General features: G+C 41.9%; 1 protein-coding gene across 3 annotated transcripts in view; it reads right to left on the reverse strand.

Moving 5' to 3' along the window:
- Positions 1-1728: 1728 nt before the first annotated feature.
- The window catches only part of cry2 (cryptochrome circadian regulator 2), a 37661-nt gene continuing 22270 nt past the window's right edge, over positions 1729-17119 (reverse strand). The window contains exons 11-13 of one of the 3 annotated variants that reach the window (XM_061822954.1): positions 3388-3468; positions 2744-3309; positions 1729-2579 (exon numbers count right to left, since the gene is read on the reverse strand). In XM_061822954.1, coding sequence (XP_061678938.1) covers positions 2574-2579; positions 2744-3309; positions 3388-3468 — 653 coding nt within the window. In that variant the 3' untranslated portion in view covers positions 1729-2573. Of the gene's footprint in view, positions 3310-3387; positions 3469-17119 lie in introns of all 3 variants that reach the window. The other 2 variants (XM_061822953.1, XM_061822955.1) reach the window with 2 other exon arrangements.

The raw sequence follows: 17119 nt of genomic DNA on the forward strand, positions 1-17119 counted from the left end.
TAATCAGTTTACTTTATCATTTTCAATATATACTCTTGCAGAATAGCTGATAAATTAAATATTACTGCGCATTTTTTGCAATTGTTGTCTCTAGGAAAAGACTAAATCATATATAAGCATTGCACTGACGACAATGTGCATTTAGTTCTGACCAGAGGTAAAAAAACAACGCTGTATGGGGGTTTAAATATTTTATGTACAAACTGAAAAATACAATAATGCGCGAGAACACCACAGGATTTTCTCTACAAGAATTAAACACGAGAATGATTATCAATCAGCTGGGGGGGGGGGTGTTAGTAAATAACTGGACTGCAGTTCATTATTCTGAGACATCTATAAAATGCAAGAAAAGTTCCCAGACTGGCATCACAGAAGATAATTTGAAATCCAAATGACAGATTTTCCCCTTTGAAGTAATCTCCCTGGTGTCCCAACACGCTCTCTACCTTATTTCCTGCAACTTCATGAACTGCCGGAAGGATTCTTGTTGAACCCGCCACAGTTCCATTGTCACAGAACACCACAGAAATCTCTTTGTACATGTGCTGGTTCATCATGCTGCCAGGTTAATGGGTATGGGTTTTGAAATACAGTGCATCTTTTGTGCCATCAGTCTTGGAACATTTCAGAAACCTTGTATTTAGCAATACATTATATGCCGTAAACCTGTGCCCCCAAAAGCCTTACATTGAAGGGCCTAAAATGTGTTGAAGTTTAATTTTATTTGTGGTCAGTCTTTTGCCTGCCTCAAAATTCATTTGCCAGGTTTTGATGCAGACAAGAGAACATTAAATCTGTCCCTGGGGGCTATTCAGTATTCAATACAATACCAGAAAAGGTCAAAATATACTGCTACAGTAGTGTTCAAAATAATAGCAGTCCAATGTCACTAACCATATTAATCTGCGTTTTCAGTATTGCGATATGTCAAGTAGGTGCAGTAGACCCAGCATTCACATGATATACACACTCTTTTAAGTCAGTGCAAATGGACAATTTATTGAAAGGGGTGTGTTCAAAAAATAGCAGTGAGGCATTCAATCAGTGAGGTCATCAAGTTTATGAAAAATAGGTGGGAATCGGGTGGGCCCTATTTAAGGATGAAGCCAGGACCTGTTGAACATGCATTTCTCCATAAAAGCATGAGGAAAAATGTGTTAACACATTGTTCAGAATAACAATGTACTTAAATTTAATGTTTGATTGCAAAGAGGAAACCTGATAAAGAGGTGCAAAATATAGGCTGTCCAGCTAAAATGATCTCTAATGCCTTAAAATGGAGAGCAAAACCAGAGACATGGCAGAAAACATAAGACAACTATCAAACTGGCCAACCCCATCCCCTGACCTTAATCCTATCAAGAATTTGTGGGGTGACATAAAAAGAAATGGTTACCCTAACCCAAGAAATTTATATGAATTGTGGAATGTCATCAAGGAATCTTGGAGTGGAATAACAGCTGAAATATGCCACAAGTTGGTTGACTCCATGCCACGCAGATGTAAAGCAGTTATAAAAAACTGTGGTCAGTTTGTTCAAAATCGGTTTGAGTTTCTAAAGTCAACGGCAGACCCAATTCCACAGCCCTAAGTGTCTGTCCATCATGAATGCTGATGTGTGGTCTTGTTGGTTTTCTGAGAATCTATTGGACCGATTGACTTATTTGACATATAGCAATATAAAATATACTGAAAATGTGGATTAATCTGGTTATTCACATTGAACTGCTATTATGTTGAACAGTACTGTATATTTTGTAAGTTAATTAAGAATTGTCATTCCTCTGGGTTGAATTCCACACACAAATCAGGTGATCCCATTGTATCTGGTTTAGACCAAATTGTTAATAGAAGCAGAAGAAAGCAGATAGATGCTGCAGCTGACAATGCAAGGTTGTATTGTAAAATAAGGCTATATCACAATACAATATGGTGCCTGTTGCTTGAATCACTGAATTAAAATTCATTTAAACATTCTAGTCATCCAAATCCTTTTTTTTTTTTTTTTTTTAACATGACAGTTGATAACTTCTTTCACTTCCGCATACACCTATCTCTGCACTGTCCCATTACTTTAGACCAAAATATTCAAGTTTCACGTAAAATGGTGTTTTACTGTTTCCACTTCCAGATATCTTGTGTACACACTCACTGGACATTGAATTCGGCCCACCTGCACAATCTAATTAGATCTAATACAATGATGTGTTTCACTATAACTGCCCTTACAAAAATAGCCCACCATTTATTAAGAAGGATTATGTTATGTTTGCAGTGACGTAGAATTGGATCATGTAGGCTGGAGCACAAACAAGATTTTTTAATATAAAAGCAAAACAATTGGAACTCAATGTGACGAGCTGAGTCGAATACTTTCTCAGTAGTAATCAAAACTGAAATTTTGTATTAAAAAAAAAAAAAAGGCAGAATTATGGGTATAATTATTGCACTGGATGTAATTACATTGTGCATTTGTTCCTCTGCTATAAACTGTGAGGGCATATTATCCACATAACCACAAAACCTCAATTGTTTTTGTCCAGTTTTCCCAGGATGGATGTCAGATGTTACTATTCCTGAAAGATAGACAAAACAAGAAAACGCAATTTGGAATTTTTTGGTCAATCGAGTCACTGTGAAGTGTTGTTTACAAACAAGTATTTAATTTTTGGAGCTCCAAACTTTAACATTTTATCACTATTTTGACATGTTTGCAGACGCAATGAATGTTTTATTGTACCGTGTATTTCTGAGGATGTTCTGCATGAGTCTCTTCCTCCATTCTCTCTTCCTCCGGCTCTATACCTTCTTCCATCTTTTCTTTCCCTCCTCCTGGCTCTGCCTCTTCCTCGTCACCTCTCCTCTCTCCCTCTATGGCTACTGCATGGCAGCTGTGTCGTCCTCGCTGCCTCTGGCCACGACGTACCTTACGGGTAGAACCTTTTCTTCTTGGTCCCAAAGATGTTTGAGTTGTGGCTGGACTAGAAGATGTGGAACACAATAAGGACGGCATGCACGTTGTGGACGTTAAGGGAGTCTGTGCTGGTGTTGAGACTAATGAAGGAGGAGACGCTATAGCTGCTGAATGGTCTGCACGTGTTGTGGCTGCAGAAGCGGGCATATGTGAGTCCGAAGAGTTGGCAGATGTATGGGATAAGCCTCTTATTGCACTCCTCTCCTGTTCCGCAAGTACACCAGTGTTGGAAGATGTGCATATTGTGGATGAATCAGGAGCTATAGAGCAGCCAGCTGCTTCATCAAGAAATTTGGAGGGAGAGGCTAGGGATGGAGAAATAAAAACAAATACTTTTTAAAATCAATGAAACCAATTGTGATGTAATTGATCTCAATTTGAGATAAGAATAAGATATGTTGTTGTCTCACCGGGGCCACTACTGGTCTGAGACTCATCAGTCATCAGTGGCTCTGCCTCCTCCTGGATTGTTGGTACTGACGCAAGCAGACCTGAAGCACACACAGTTGTTAAACATGTTTCAATTACAATATGATCTGAAATAACTCACTTTCACAGATATTTCATTATTAGGTTTCTAAATTCTAAATAAAAGTAGTATGTGCAACATGGATCTCTGCCAAGCCTGAAATGATACGGCAGATATTGCCGATACAAGTGTGGGGCTCTTTTAGTTTGCCCAGCAACTTAGTTCAAGTTTCAAATTTTATCCCTCTGTGAATTTGAGTTTGACACCTTTGGTCTATTGTTTTTCATTCTCAACGGATACCGGAGACAAATTCATTGTGTATTGGCCAACTAGGCGATTCTGATATTGATGAAACTTTGGAAAAAAAAAAAAAAAAAAAAATGCACATTTGACAGGATCCAGCCTGCCTGCGACCAGAGAGTATAAACTGAACAGAAAATGGATGGATGAGTCTTGATGTTTACTGTAACACCGGAAACCTACTGAAAGCCTATCTACCGGTATTTGTAAATTAAAAACAGAAACCATGTCTGCCATCTCCCATGGCTTGGTTTCATAAACTATGATTAAAAAAACACACCACTGGTGAAAACCTCCACAAAGCTTTGGTGTAATAAACCTTGCAGGTAAAAAAATGTAATGTATACAGAAGCAGGTAAAAAGCAATGTACTTTGAGATAAGGTGGAACATTAGTTCACCAACGTCCCAGGTCACAAACAATTTGGTTAATGCATACCATTTTAGAAGAAATATTGTCCTTGTTTAAGAACAATACTTTGGTTAACATACAAGCTTGGCTATTACGTGGCACACTAAATTGCGTTACTTATCGTGACATCTTTCACTCTGTACTTACAGTTATAACAAAAGCCCTCTGGTGTGAATAAAGGAGTGACTTGACATACCGTTTACTTCAAAAAGGCTACAATGTTCCCCAGTTACTTGCTCGCAAACAAGTGAAGTGAGAGGCGACAGGAGGCTTACAATGTTACAAACTGGAACAATCCGTTGTGGCCAGTCAGGAAATCAGATAACTCTGGGAGGATGACAGTAGACTACAGAGGATTGAATAAACGCACACCTGCATTGACTTCCGGGGTGCCCGACGCAGTGACAATTATAGAACGAGTAGAACATCATCCGGGAACGTGGTATGGGGTCATAGATTTGGCTAATGCATTTTTCACTATTCCTACTCCTGAGGATAGGATGAATCAATTTGTGTTTACCTGGGAAGGGCGCCACTACACGTTTACCAGACAACCACAGGGTTATTTACATAGTCCCACAATCTGCCACCGGGTGGTAGCAGAGCACCTGGAAAAGCTAAAAGTTCCTAAGGAAATAATGATACTTTAGTTGGGGAGAAAAACAGCGATCATTTGATATGGCGAAGGAAGCGATACAGCAAGCAGTGTCACTGGGAAAACTGAAATCGGGACCGGTAGAATTGCAGGTGTCTGCGTTAAATGAATACGCTAACTGGAGTTTGTGGCAAAAGCAAGATAGGATTCGTAAACCCTTGGGATTCTGGTCGAGAAAGCTCCCAGAAGCAGGCCTTAAGGTACACACCTTTTGAAAAGCAGCTATTAGCATGCTATTGGGCATTGGTTGAAACTGAGGCTCAAACGATGGGCCATGAGGTGTTAATAACACATACAGATTTTGACATGGGTTAAAGGTAACCCGACGACACATAGAATAGGAACCGCACAGGAAGCTAGTATTATCAAATGGAAATGGTATGTGTCTGAGGGAATTAAAATGGGGGAAAAAGGAGTCTAAAGAGTGGGCAAAGACTCACTATGTAGAATGGATATATCACATTCCCTATTATCCGCAGGCTGCTGGGTTAATAGAGCGAATGAATGGAATTCTTAAGGAAACATTGAAAAAGCTATCTCGAAACAGAACGCTGGACAAATGGTGCAAAGACTTACCCGAGGCGGTGAATCAGATTAATAATAGACCGCTTGGGGCGGGAATAATGCCCCTAATACGAATGATAATGGGGGAACCGGAACAAAATTCCAATGGGGAAATTAAAATGTGGAAAATTGATCCTCAAGCTGAAATTCCCGTACGAGCTGCTCCAGGCTCAGCGGGATTGGATTTGAAAATCCCGACAAACATCACTCTGGTTCCCAACGAAATCCAAATAGTGAAAACAGGATTGGGGCTCCAGTGTCCATCAGGGACATATGGACACATTCTACCACGAAGTGGGTGATCACTAAAAGGGTTAACAATTCAAGCCGGAGTGATTGATGCGGACTATCAAGGAGAAATTGGAGTGGTATGCAAATTATTAGCAGAACAGCCCCTTACATTGGAAAGAGGGGACAAAATTGCTCAATTGGTAGTGAAGCCTTGCCTTGTAACCAAGGTAAAAGAAATACCTAAACCTGTGGTGATAACCACCAGAGGGGAGGGAGGATTTGGCTCCACTGATTTGGCAGGGGCAAAAGTTTGGGTAAAACAGCCAGACGGTCCTCCCCGAGCAGCAGAAATTATAGCTCAAGGGCAAGATGCTACTGTGAGCGTCTTATATCCTGGAGAGGAAAAATGGGTAAATGTACCGGTGTCAAAATGTTATACAAGAGAGAACAAATCACATGTTTGTAGTGTGCACTATTTGTCGTAATACAGATGCCGTGGTGGTATTTGCTGATTGGAAGACCATCATTGGAGAGGCGCCATGGCCGGACCAGGGAAGACCGAGGGCACAAGAGGTGGCAGTGTCGTCTGCTGGGTCACGTGTATCCTTGTCCTTGGTGCCATGGTCCAACTCTGCTGCGCAATGACTGAGGGTGACAAATTGGAGCAGGTCCAGCGGCTCCACATAAGATGGAAAAGCAGTACCGAGGACCGTACTCAAGGAGACTACACCTGTCCAGCTTACCAAGCTTGCGGCGTGGTAAACGTCACCAGCAATTGTCAGATGTGGAAATGCAAAAGGTGCCTTGGAGGAAAGGACATCCCGGTGGTGGAACAAGGATGCAAGTTAACCGTCACTTCAGTAGTCCCCATGTGCCACTACAACAGGACAACCGAGACCTGCAATGAGCACAACTGGACGAGGTGGACGATTACCGTAAAAGAAACCCAGTTTTTTTTTTTTTAACAGCACTGAAATCTCGGGACGGAACACATTTTTGTATATAATATGGATGTTACCTGGGAAACCTAATGCTACAAGAACACACATAGCACCAGTATTAGATACCTGTACACACACGGCACAAGCCAGTGTTAAAACCCGAGTGTACTGGGAAATAAAATTCCCCGATATACCACACTGTACACGAAGACGTAGACCTTGATATGATACTCTCTTAGGAGGAATGGGAACACTGTATGGTGTAGCTAATGCTGCAGATAATGAAGTAACCAGAACAATGTTATCTAACACAGGGCAACATGCATCAGAGGCTATACATCAGGTAGGGGTATGGCTTCCAAAAGCTATGATAGGGCAATTGGAAAACACAGGTGTTTGGAAAAATGCATATACATGGGAGTTAAAATTATGGAATGAAACGTATGGTGCGTTAAAGAATCTATCATATATAGGTTATTGGACAACCTGTGCATTGCAAATGATACATGCGGAAGCTCAAAAAGAGCGATTCCAGAGAATAATGACAACGGGAAATTATCACGAATGGAGACGGGTTTGGAATATTAGTAGCAAACTTTGGTTACAGTTACACTCGGAGCAAACAAAATGCAACAGTACATATTGTGCTGGGTATTGGACTCAGTACAAGGTGTCTACTGTTAAAACGATATGTATGTATTAAGTATTACCGGTGATTACTACCACAGGATTTTGGTTTCTACATCTGGATGGAGAGTGGATGGATGTGGGAACAAATACGACTTATGAGATGAAAATGTGTGAAGAAACAGACGGAGGAATGGCGTGTACATTACAACAGGGACACAGCAATCCATGTTTAACCGACTCAGAGGCTGTACTTTGTGATTGGACTAGGGAGCCACGAAGGGAGATGTTGTGGCAAATGGGACCACATGCTCTATGTGTGGCAACAATGCAAAATAATTCACAAGTACCATCGGTTCCTTTCGTTGGTTGCTTATATAATGTGCACCTATGGCATTGAGAAAAACCAGACGTATCGTTTGACGAATTACTCTGTGTCTAATCGGCTGACACAAGTACAATGGGATGTACTAAAGAATCCCTGGAACCTCTCACTGGAGCGTTTCAAATGCGCATTGGAACAATCCACTGAAGTTCAGAAAATTATACAGTCACATACGTCTGACATCTCCAAGCTCATGGTGTCCACATTAGTAGCCAGCGGACGGGTACAACATGCTGCTAAAATAGTACAACAGTCCTCACCCCATCACTGGTGGGACATCTTTTCAGGGATGTCAGTCACTGCTAGGAGGACTTTGGTGCCCCCTCTGATTCTGTTGGTTATTGTAATAGTATTGCTATCACTATGTAATCTGCTAACGTGTATCTACGTAAGACGTATCTGAGCTGAAGTGGAGTGGGTGATTATGCAACGCATGAGATGATTGTACGCCTTGAGAAAAGTAATGGACACTTCGGTGTCGAGAACTACACTTAAGTTGCTGCCTCACCCCACTCATGTATACATTTATGCTAGATGGCAAGGATGTTTATTACATCAATATATTCACAGAAACCTAACGTTGCGGGAATTATGGTCCATGTTCTTTCATGACATCATGAATCACACTGGAAATGGCATAGTGTTACCATCGATGTTTCACGGGTATATCAACTAATATGTGAAGCCTCAAGAGTGGAATGAGAGGAGTGTTAATTAGTGATGCTTCCCATAACCGTTGAATACCCGAATGTATTGTGCAACCATGGTTATATAAGTTGTTTTTCACTCACTTGTTTTTCCACTATCTTGTTCGCATGCATACACTCACTTGTTTTTCGCATCACTCACTTGTTTTTCTGGTCAAGACGTCTGGACCGTTTCACTATCTTGTTCACATGCATACCAAAGACGAACATTGTTGTGGGATGTCTTGACAGTTATGGCTGCGTAAGATGTTTTTCAGAGCCTGAAGGACACACATAGGTGTCAATAGTAAATCAGGAAACAAACGTTGCGGCACCAGGTGGGACGGGTAGGCCACCCACCCTTTCTCTCGCATGCAACTGAAAAGTATAATAGAGATGCAGAGTACAAACAGGTAGAGTCTGCTGCGGGTTTCGTACGGACGCCCAGCTGGTTGACAAGCGGAGCTCTACCTGGGTGATCGGCTCTCCACCTTCTCGGCATACGTAAGGGGCTCATATGATTGATTTCACGCAATGTCAACTGTGTTTTGAGTACTTGCATTTGGTCAAAATAAATATGCCAGTTATTGAGGCTAAATAGCATTTGGGAACGTTGGTCTTTTGTTGAGTGTGGTCTTTGTCTCCTGAGCGCCGACCAGCACCGATCCTTTCAATAAAACATGGCAAATGTTCAAAAAGCTATTAATAGATTTGGCCACATAAATGCCCATGAGATGGTGACTGGAGGAGGAGGGGTGAAGCTCCAGAGAGAAGAGATAGCGAGGGTGGATGACTTCAAATACTTGGGGTCAACAATGCAGAGCAATGGAGAGTGTGGTAAAGAAATGAAAAAACGGGTCCAAGCAGGGTGGAACAGTTGGCGGAAGGTGTCTGGTGTTCTATGCAACAGAAGAGTCTCTGCTAGGATGAAGGGCAAAGTTTATAAAACAGTGGTGAGGCCAGCCATGATGTATGGATTAGAGATGGTGACACAAAAGAAACAACATGAAAAAGAACTGGGGGTAGCAGAAATTAAGATGCTAAGGTTCTCGCTTGGAGTGAGCAGGTTGGATAGTATGAGTAATGAGCAGATGAGATTAGACTGGAATCCCCTTGGACCATGATGCTCGCAGATGATAGGTGGAGGAACAATTAGATTGAGACATGCACTGGAAAGAAGAGGAATGAAGATTAGTCGAAGTCAAAAAGAGTATACGTGCGTGAATGAGAATGGTGGAAGGGGAAGAGTGAAGCTCCAGGGAGAAGAGATAGCGAGGGTGGACGACTTCAAATACTCGGGGTCAACAGTCCAGAGCAATAGTGAGTGTGGTAAGGAAGTAAAGACACGGGTCCAAGCAGGTTGTAACAGCCAGTGGAAGGTGTCTGGTGTGTTAAGTAACAGAAGAGTCTCTGCTCGGATGAAGTGCAAAGTTTATAAAACAGTGGTGAGGCTGGCCATGATGTACAGTTTAGAGACGGTGGCACTGAAGAGAACAGGAAGCAGAGCTGGAGGTGGCAGAAATGAAGATGTTGAGGTTCTTGTTCGGAGTGAGCAGGTTGGATAGGATAAGAAATGAGCTCATTAGAGGGACAGCCAAAGTTGGATGTTTTGGAGACAATGTTAGAGAGAGCAGACTTCGATGATTTGGACATGTTCAGAGACGAGAGAGTCAGTATATTGGTAGAAGAGCGAGAGGAAGAGCAAAGAAAAGGTTGATGGATGTTGTGAGGGAGGACATGAGGACAGTGGGTGTTAGAGAGGAGGACGCACGAGATGGGCTTAGATGGAAAAGGATAACACCCCTGATGGGACAAGCCGAAAGTAAAAGAAGAAGAAGAAGAAGATGGTGACAGAAATTCATTACTCCAGGGGAGTAATGTGAATGTCAACCAGTCATGTACAGGAGTGGTCTCCAACCACCGGTCCACAGACCGACACCGGGGGCCGTGAGGCACTTGTTACCGGGCCGCAGAGAAAGGGTGACCAATTTATATAATTTGTGTTGTATTGCTATTTGTGTGTCAATGTCTTTTATTTTGAAAATTGACCGGATCGTCACAGCCTCAACAGCTGTGTGTCGCCATTGACACATCAGGACAGGACTGAATGCTTCCCATCCAAGCGGGCAAGCGAATGGCATTAGAGCTCAAAGAACGAATCATATAAATTAATCCATTTTATTTACTGAAAAGATTAAAAAATTTGTTTGTTGAAACAGTTAACTCTCATGCACCAAGTCCGTTCTGATACAAATACAACTGTAGGTTTCTGCTCTACAAAGACAAATACTTTAACGGAGTTAAAATTCTACTCTCATTGAGGAGCTCCAGAACTGCAGTCTGGTCTGGCTGCCTACTATTAATAATAGGGGGCCGAATAATATTGCACTCCCACTTTTCAGATTATTATTTGTTTAAAAAAGTTTAAAAGATCCAATAAATTTGATTCCACTTCACGATTGCGTCCCACTTGTTCATTCTTGACAAAAAAAATTTTAATTTTACATCTTTATGTTTGAAGCCTGAATTGTGACGAAAGCTTGGAAAGTTCAAGGGGGCCGAACACTTTCCCAAGGCATTGTGTGTGTGTGTGTGTGTGCGCGCGCGTTTGTGCACGCGTGCCCTAAAGGCTACTGTAACAGCGGAAAGCTACTGATAGCCAATCTACCGGCATTTGTAAATTAAAAACAGAAACCATGTCTGCCATCTCACATGGCTTGGTTTCATAAACTATGATTAACAAACACGACTGGCGCAAACCTCCACAAAGCTTTGGCGTAATAGTTCTTAAGCCATGCAGGTAAAAAATGTATAGAGAAGCAGGTAAAAAGTATGTACTTTGACCGTTGGTGGAACATCAGTTCACTCATGCTCCAGGTCACGAACAATATATAGCATATACACACACACGCACACACACACACACCTTTTCTTAGCCTCTTATACTCACAAGGGTCGCGGGAGTGTTGGAGCTTATCTAAGCTGTTATCGGGCAGGAGGCAGGCAGGGTACACCCTGAATGGGTTGCCAGCCAATTGCAGGGGACATGGAGACTGACAACAGTAATACTCACAATCGCAACTGGCTTGGATTACCAAAAGAACTGAGAACAGACGATGATACCCATTTCAGAAATGCACAGGGAGTGTCAGAAGTAGGGAAAAGGTTTAATCAGCTCCGTACAGTCGGTCAAGCAAATGGTGTGGCTGAGAGAACCATTGGCCTAATCAAAAATTGTTTTGATAAAAATCCCAAAGATATTGTGGAATACAAAATCGCTTGAAATGGCTGCTGACTTGAGTAGGAGAAGCAGGAGAGGAAGACCCTTCCATAATGAGGAGCAGCAGCAACAACCCTTTGTGTCGATGGAGGTGGGACAAAGCCAAGTTAAAGACGACAGCCAATGAGCAGCAACCCATTCTTGGCTGGACAGCAGTTCTACATCAAGGCCAGAGATCAACTCAACGCAGCAACGAAAGTTAAGCATGACATTTCTGACAGAGTGACATAGATTCTGGATTCAAGTACAGTGCGCTTCATAAGCAAGGAGTCCAAGGGAAAGATCATTTGAAGTCAATTCTAATTGCGCCAACTCAAACCAAGAAATAATCAGAGAAGGAGGGATGGAAGATGGCGCAGCAGCCATGCCTCCCTTTGTAAGATTGGCTGCTATCAAAGAGCAATAATCCCGAGGGGAACAACCACAGGAATAAAGGCGTTGGCTCAACTGAACAATGCAAAGAAGGGATGGCTATCCCCCAACAAAGTGACAATATGATGGCAAACAATAGACACTGAATGTGTCATTTGTCTGAGAAAAATTACAGAAAGTATGGGACTGGGGTTTATGAAGTCCAGATACCCACCCAGATGTACTCAAGTACTAAACAGAGGATCAAGTCCAGTTAAAGTACCATATTTTCTCGATTATAAGGCCTACTTAAATATCATAAATTGTCTCCAAAACGGATGGCACCTTATAATCAGAGCGCCTTAGATCTGAACTGACATCCAAAATTTGTAACTGACCGGGAGCATTTCCTGCTGACACACTACTACGAATCCATGGTGCTAAAGTTGAGGAAGCAGGAAAACAAGCTTTACCAACTCAAGAAGACGAACCTGAGTTTACGCGGAAACAAGGCGAGGTGGCCCGAGCAACTTGAGCAATGGATTAATGATCAAAGAACAAACAAGCTCAGCAAATGAACTCAGAGCTTGGTATTATAACGGGAGCTATGACAGGGTTCATACTCAGTATGACCAAAAAAATGTAAGGGCTTTTTAGGGGCATTCTTAGGGTCTAACACGAAAAATTTAGGGCTGACAATGAAAAAATGTAGGGCCGACACGAAAAATTTAGGGCCGACACGGGAAATCAAGAGTAAGGAAAAAAGACTCACCCAATGGTGCAATCAACTGTTCTTGGTTCATCAAATGTTCCAGTATCTCAGTACCTGTGACAGTGATCACCTGTCGCCCCTTGTGGTAGTTCTCATTGATATGACCATTGTCAACGTCTTCACATAACAGTATACAGAAAAACAGATTCTAACTACAATTGCAACTATATACACAAATGTCTTCTACTGATGTCTGTTTCAGCACCCCTACTCTAGCTCCTTGAGCCAACCTAGTGCCTCCTCTATTTGTTGCTGCAGAGGTGCCAAAGTGGCTCTCTTGTCCTTTGCTCTGCCTCTGAGTGCATTGGCCTCGGTGATAAACCTCAGATTCCTCTTTTCTTCTGCCTCCTCACACAGCCTGTCAGCCTTCTCAATAAGCATTGATATGTCAGTCTCTATTCTGGCTTTTTTGGCTTTGAGGCAGTAGAGATGAAAAGTGGGCAGCTATGCCAAATGGAGCCAGGTACGGAGTCTTCCTTTCCCCACAGTGGTAGTTTTTAGCAATGTCACTGTCTGGGAACGTGACTGCAAACACTTTTGAATTATTTTCACAAGATTTGTAACTGTAATGGCTGCAGATCACTTTTAAAGTCCACACGATCTCTGCCTTTAACGAGTCAGTCTTCGTGTATTGAACTACGTTCATAAAGCCTGACTTCTGGCTGGACAACTGTAGGTGCGCATTAGGGATCGCAACCGGCCACAAATAACCGGTTATAACCGGGTTTCGGGGTTTTAAAGGAAAAAAAAAAAAGAAACCGTCATCGGACTTTCGAAATAGGTTAAAATTTCCAATCATTTCTTCCGGTTCCGGTACTCCACATTGCGCTATTTTTTCAACATCATTTCCACTTTTTTCAGGTTTCGCTGTTAAGAGTAAAGTTGGACTCAAAAGAACATTCAGTTAAATCAAAGAAACATCAAACATGGCATCGAGGAAACGCTCCAAAGTATGGGAGTAAACTTGTTTTATTGGCAGACATCAAAACACTACTCGCATAACAGGGGGGACTCTGTGAACTCGTCACTCCGGAAGAGCAACAACAAAAACAGTCCGTGCGGAACCCCGCACCCCAACTTGAGGTCCCGCGGGTGAATTAAGTAAACACCACTATGGTACCGTTTTTTTTGCTACAGCTGTTCGGTGAAAACCGGTTATGAAAGTAAGCGTTTTTATGCGATCCTGAGTGCGCATGCACTTCCTGAAGTTGATGCTTCACTATCTTGATATTTTAGAAAACAGATTCATACCAATGGAAGATAAGAGAGTCTTCGCCAAATCAGCGTGTCTCCTGTTTTTCCAGTGCGACTCCAGTGCTTTGACGCCCATCTTTTCAAGATGGTAACTCTGCTTGCACAGATGGCAGTAAAACATGTGCCGATCTTTTGGATCTTGACGAACCCAGCTCCCAAACTCCTTACTTTCAACCCAAGCTTCTTGAAAAATGCACTTCCCCGTGTTACAAGTTGGATCGATGAAAGAACTATGCTACGTCGTAACGAAGACGAAGTGAAATGCCTACTCACGGAAACAAACAATGGAATATCGACAAGATGGCGACTACTTGTCAACACGGTGAGTTCTGTTGACAATTTCCAGCTGATTTGGACGCCAGACGGATCGCTATTTTTTTTTTTTTAAATAAAAGATTAATATATTTTTAGGGAGAATTTTGGTGGTAGAGGTCCTCCCCTTGATTTTTTTTAATTTAAGGCCTTTTTAGGGGCTTGACCGGTTTTCGCGGATTTTAAGGACTTTTAGGAGCCCCTAAATGCACCTTCGAAAATTTAGGGGTTTTTAGGGACTTTTAGGGCCGCGTGCGAACCCTGTATGACAAAGCAACCTCATCCGCTGAACATCAGCGTAAACAGGGTCTACAAAGTGAAGTTGCGAGTGGCACTGGAGCGATGGATGACAAATGGTGAACACAGCTTTATCAAGAGGAAGCACCGGGCGAGTTGCGTCACAATTTGCGAATGGATTGTGGATGTTCGGGCTAATGTGTCTGGTTCCTCTGTTGTTCGAAAACCCAACATCATATTTGAGGAGTCACACAGCAACAAGACTGACAATGACAATCACGAGAGGGAACCTGTCGTATCTGATGGAGAACTTGCACACCAGCTCATTTTGGACACGGAAGATAAGAAGTTTGATGGATTTGTGGATGAGGATTAACCAAAATATAACTTTGTTAAAAAGACACCGGGAGCAAAACAGAGTTTGGTTGTACTTTGAAGTATTTAAATACCATGCATGTATGCTATCGTATGTTTTAAGCTAGTGTTGTTATATAGTGAAGTATGTCTTCTGCTCATATTTAGTCATGACTGTATAACTCATGTTTGAAGCATGCCAACTCATCAGTTAACCTTAAGTGAATCTTGCTGAAATGTTTACTAGAGACCAAGACGTAGGAATGTGCCTGTTATTACCAGATAGATTTGGTTTAGTCATTATGAGGCAGATATTTTGTGATGCTCTTTATTTTAGGATGCGATTCTCTTGTGTTGCTCTTTATTTTCCTTTCATACTTTTGTGATGCAGATCCTTCTGATAGTATAAGAATGCTGCAAGTCCTCTGTATCTTTGCGATCTTTGTGGTCTGCTCCAGCCATTGTGTGTCATTCATTTGTGCCCGGAATATTCTGTAAGTAAAAGCTTCAAAGAAACTGTTCATCGTCTTCATCCTGTATTTTGATAAACAACATTCTCACTACCCGAAATTAAATGAACATGCGGAGGAAAAAGCGTCCTCCAACAATTGGTGACTCAGACATGACTTCGGACTGAGGTGTTGATTAACAGACAGAACATCGGCCGTCCAACAAGGGTGCACTATAAAAGTAGTTGAGAAGATTAACCTGGATGAACAGAAATTGAGAAGAATACCCGGATGAACAGTGAAATGCGCAATTGTAATTTTATTTTAGGAGAGGTTGTTTCGTTCTTTCAAGAATCCTAGAAACTAGAATTCCTCAAATAAAATAAGATTTTAAGAGTACTTTTGAGAAAAAAAAAAGGTCAAGTGCCTTTGCTAAATTAAGGTTTGAGTACTATTGTTTGAGTGGTATCGAGTACTTTTGAGAAAATAAAGAGGTTCGAGCACTTTTGATAAAAGATGATCTTAACGTATCAAAATGCAGGGAGAGTTTGATAGGGAAAGTGAATGGTTCGATTTGCTGCAAATACCAAAGCATTCTGAATGAGTGGTGCTAAGTGAACACGTGAGGAATGTATGTATGTTTGTGTTTCGTCATTTATTTGTGAAATGTGAATTTAATGAGTATTTGTTTTCTTTTGTATATAGTTCTGATGGCATATGTGGGATCAAGGCATCAAAGCATGCCTGAAAAAGAACAAGAATGAGAAAGAACAATTGAAAGAATGGATGAGGAAAAACTGTGAGAATGGATGGCTTCCTCTAATGTCTTCAACTGCGTGTTTTGTGGCATTAATGAAGAGTGTTGGTCTGGTACCATCAACACCCAAAGTGCCCTCCGCGCCGCCTCCTTACTTGTAGGTGAAACATCTTTCGGCGTTGTCTCCAAATAACCCATTTGTACTGTCACCTTACCATGGAGTCAGGAAAGCTTTAGGTAAATTTCAGGCTCCAGTGTTGAATGTAACTGCGGGTCGACTTGAAGTAGATGTAGACGATCAAACGTCTATCACTAGCTCACAACAAAAACATGAATACAGTTGTGGTAACTGGCTGCTGGAGTGACTCCTGCCATTAGGGAATTAAAAGGAAAATTGGACAAAGTTGCAGATTTGAGAGTTGACCCATTCGCACGTTTGAATCAGCTACGGATGTATAAGGTGCAATTAAATAGACACCAAGAGGTTCCACAAAATATTAAACATTAACTTGAGAGAATCACCACTGAACATGAAGACAAAGCGAACGCTCAAGTGGAAGAACAGAAACATGCCCTCCGCGCTGTACAAGAAGCAGCCCGACAGAAGAGAAGAACAGGAATTTGCTGTTTACGCTGGTAACGTCCTTTGAGTGGGGTAGTGGAAAACAGGTTGTACATTGATAAGTTACAGAACCAAGTAACAGAATTAAAGTGTCATTTTTCAGGTGCACACCCTGACTCTGTTCTTGACCGAAGGAATCTTCCAGAGGTCCAGCTTCTCATCCTCATCAGCCTGTGACTCGTTCCCAAATCTTACAGGCTCTGGTAACTGCTATGTTTTACCTTTCTCTCCCACTGATTTGAGTTTGCTGATGCAGAAACTTCCACCTATTCAATCTGGTGGTATCAATTGGCTTCAAGCAGTGCAGAGAGCGGTTACAGGACAAATGTTAACAGCAGGTGATGTCCGTGTCCTTCTTACACAATCATGTGCGCTTTCACAGTTGAATATTCTGATCCGAAATTCAGGTTTTTCTTCTCTCCCTGATCAGCAGTCTCTTACGCTGGAAAATTATTTGACCTTAGTCTCCAGTGTTAGATGCTTTGT

The sequence above is a fragment of the Syngnathoides biaculeatus genome, chromosome 6, assembly GCF_019802595.1.
Source record: "Syngnathoides biaculeatus isolate LvHL_M chromosome 6, ASM1980259v1, whole genome shotgun sequence".
NCBI lineage: Eukaryota > Metazoa > Chordata > Actinopteri > Syngnathiformes > Syngnathidae > Syngnathoides > Syngnathoides biaculeatus.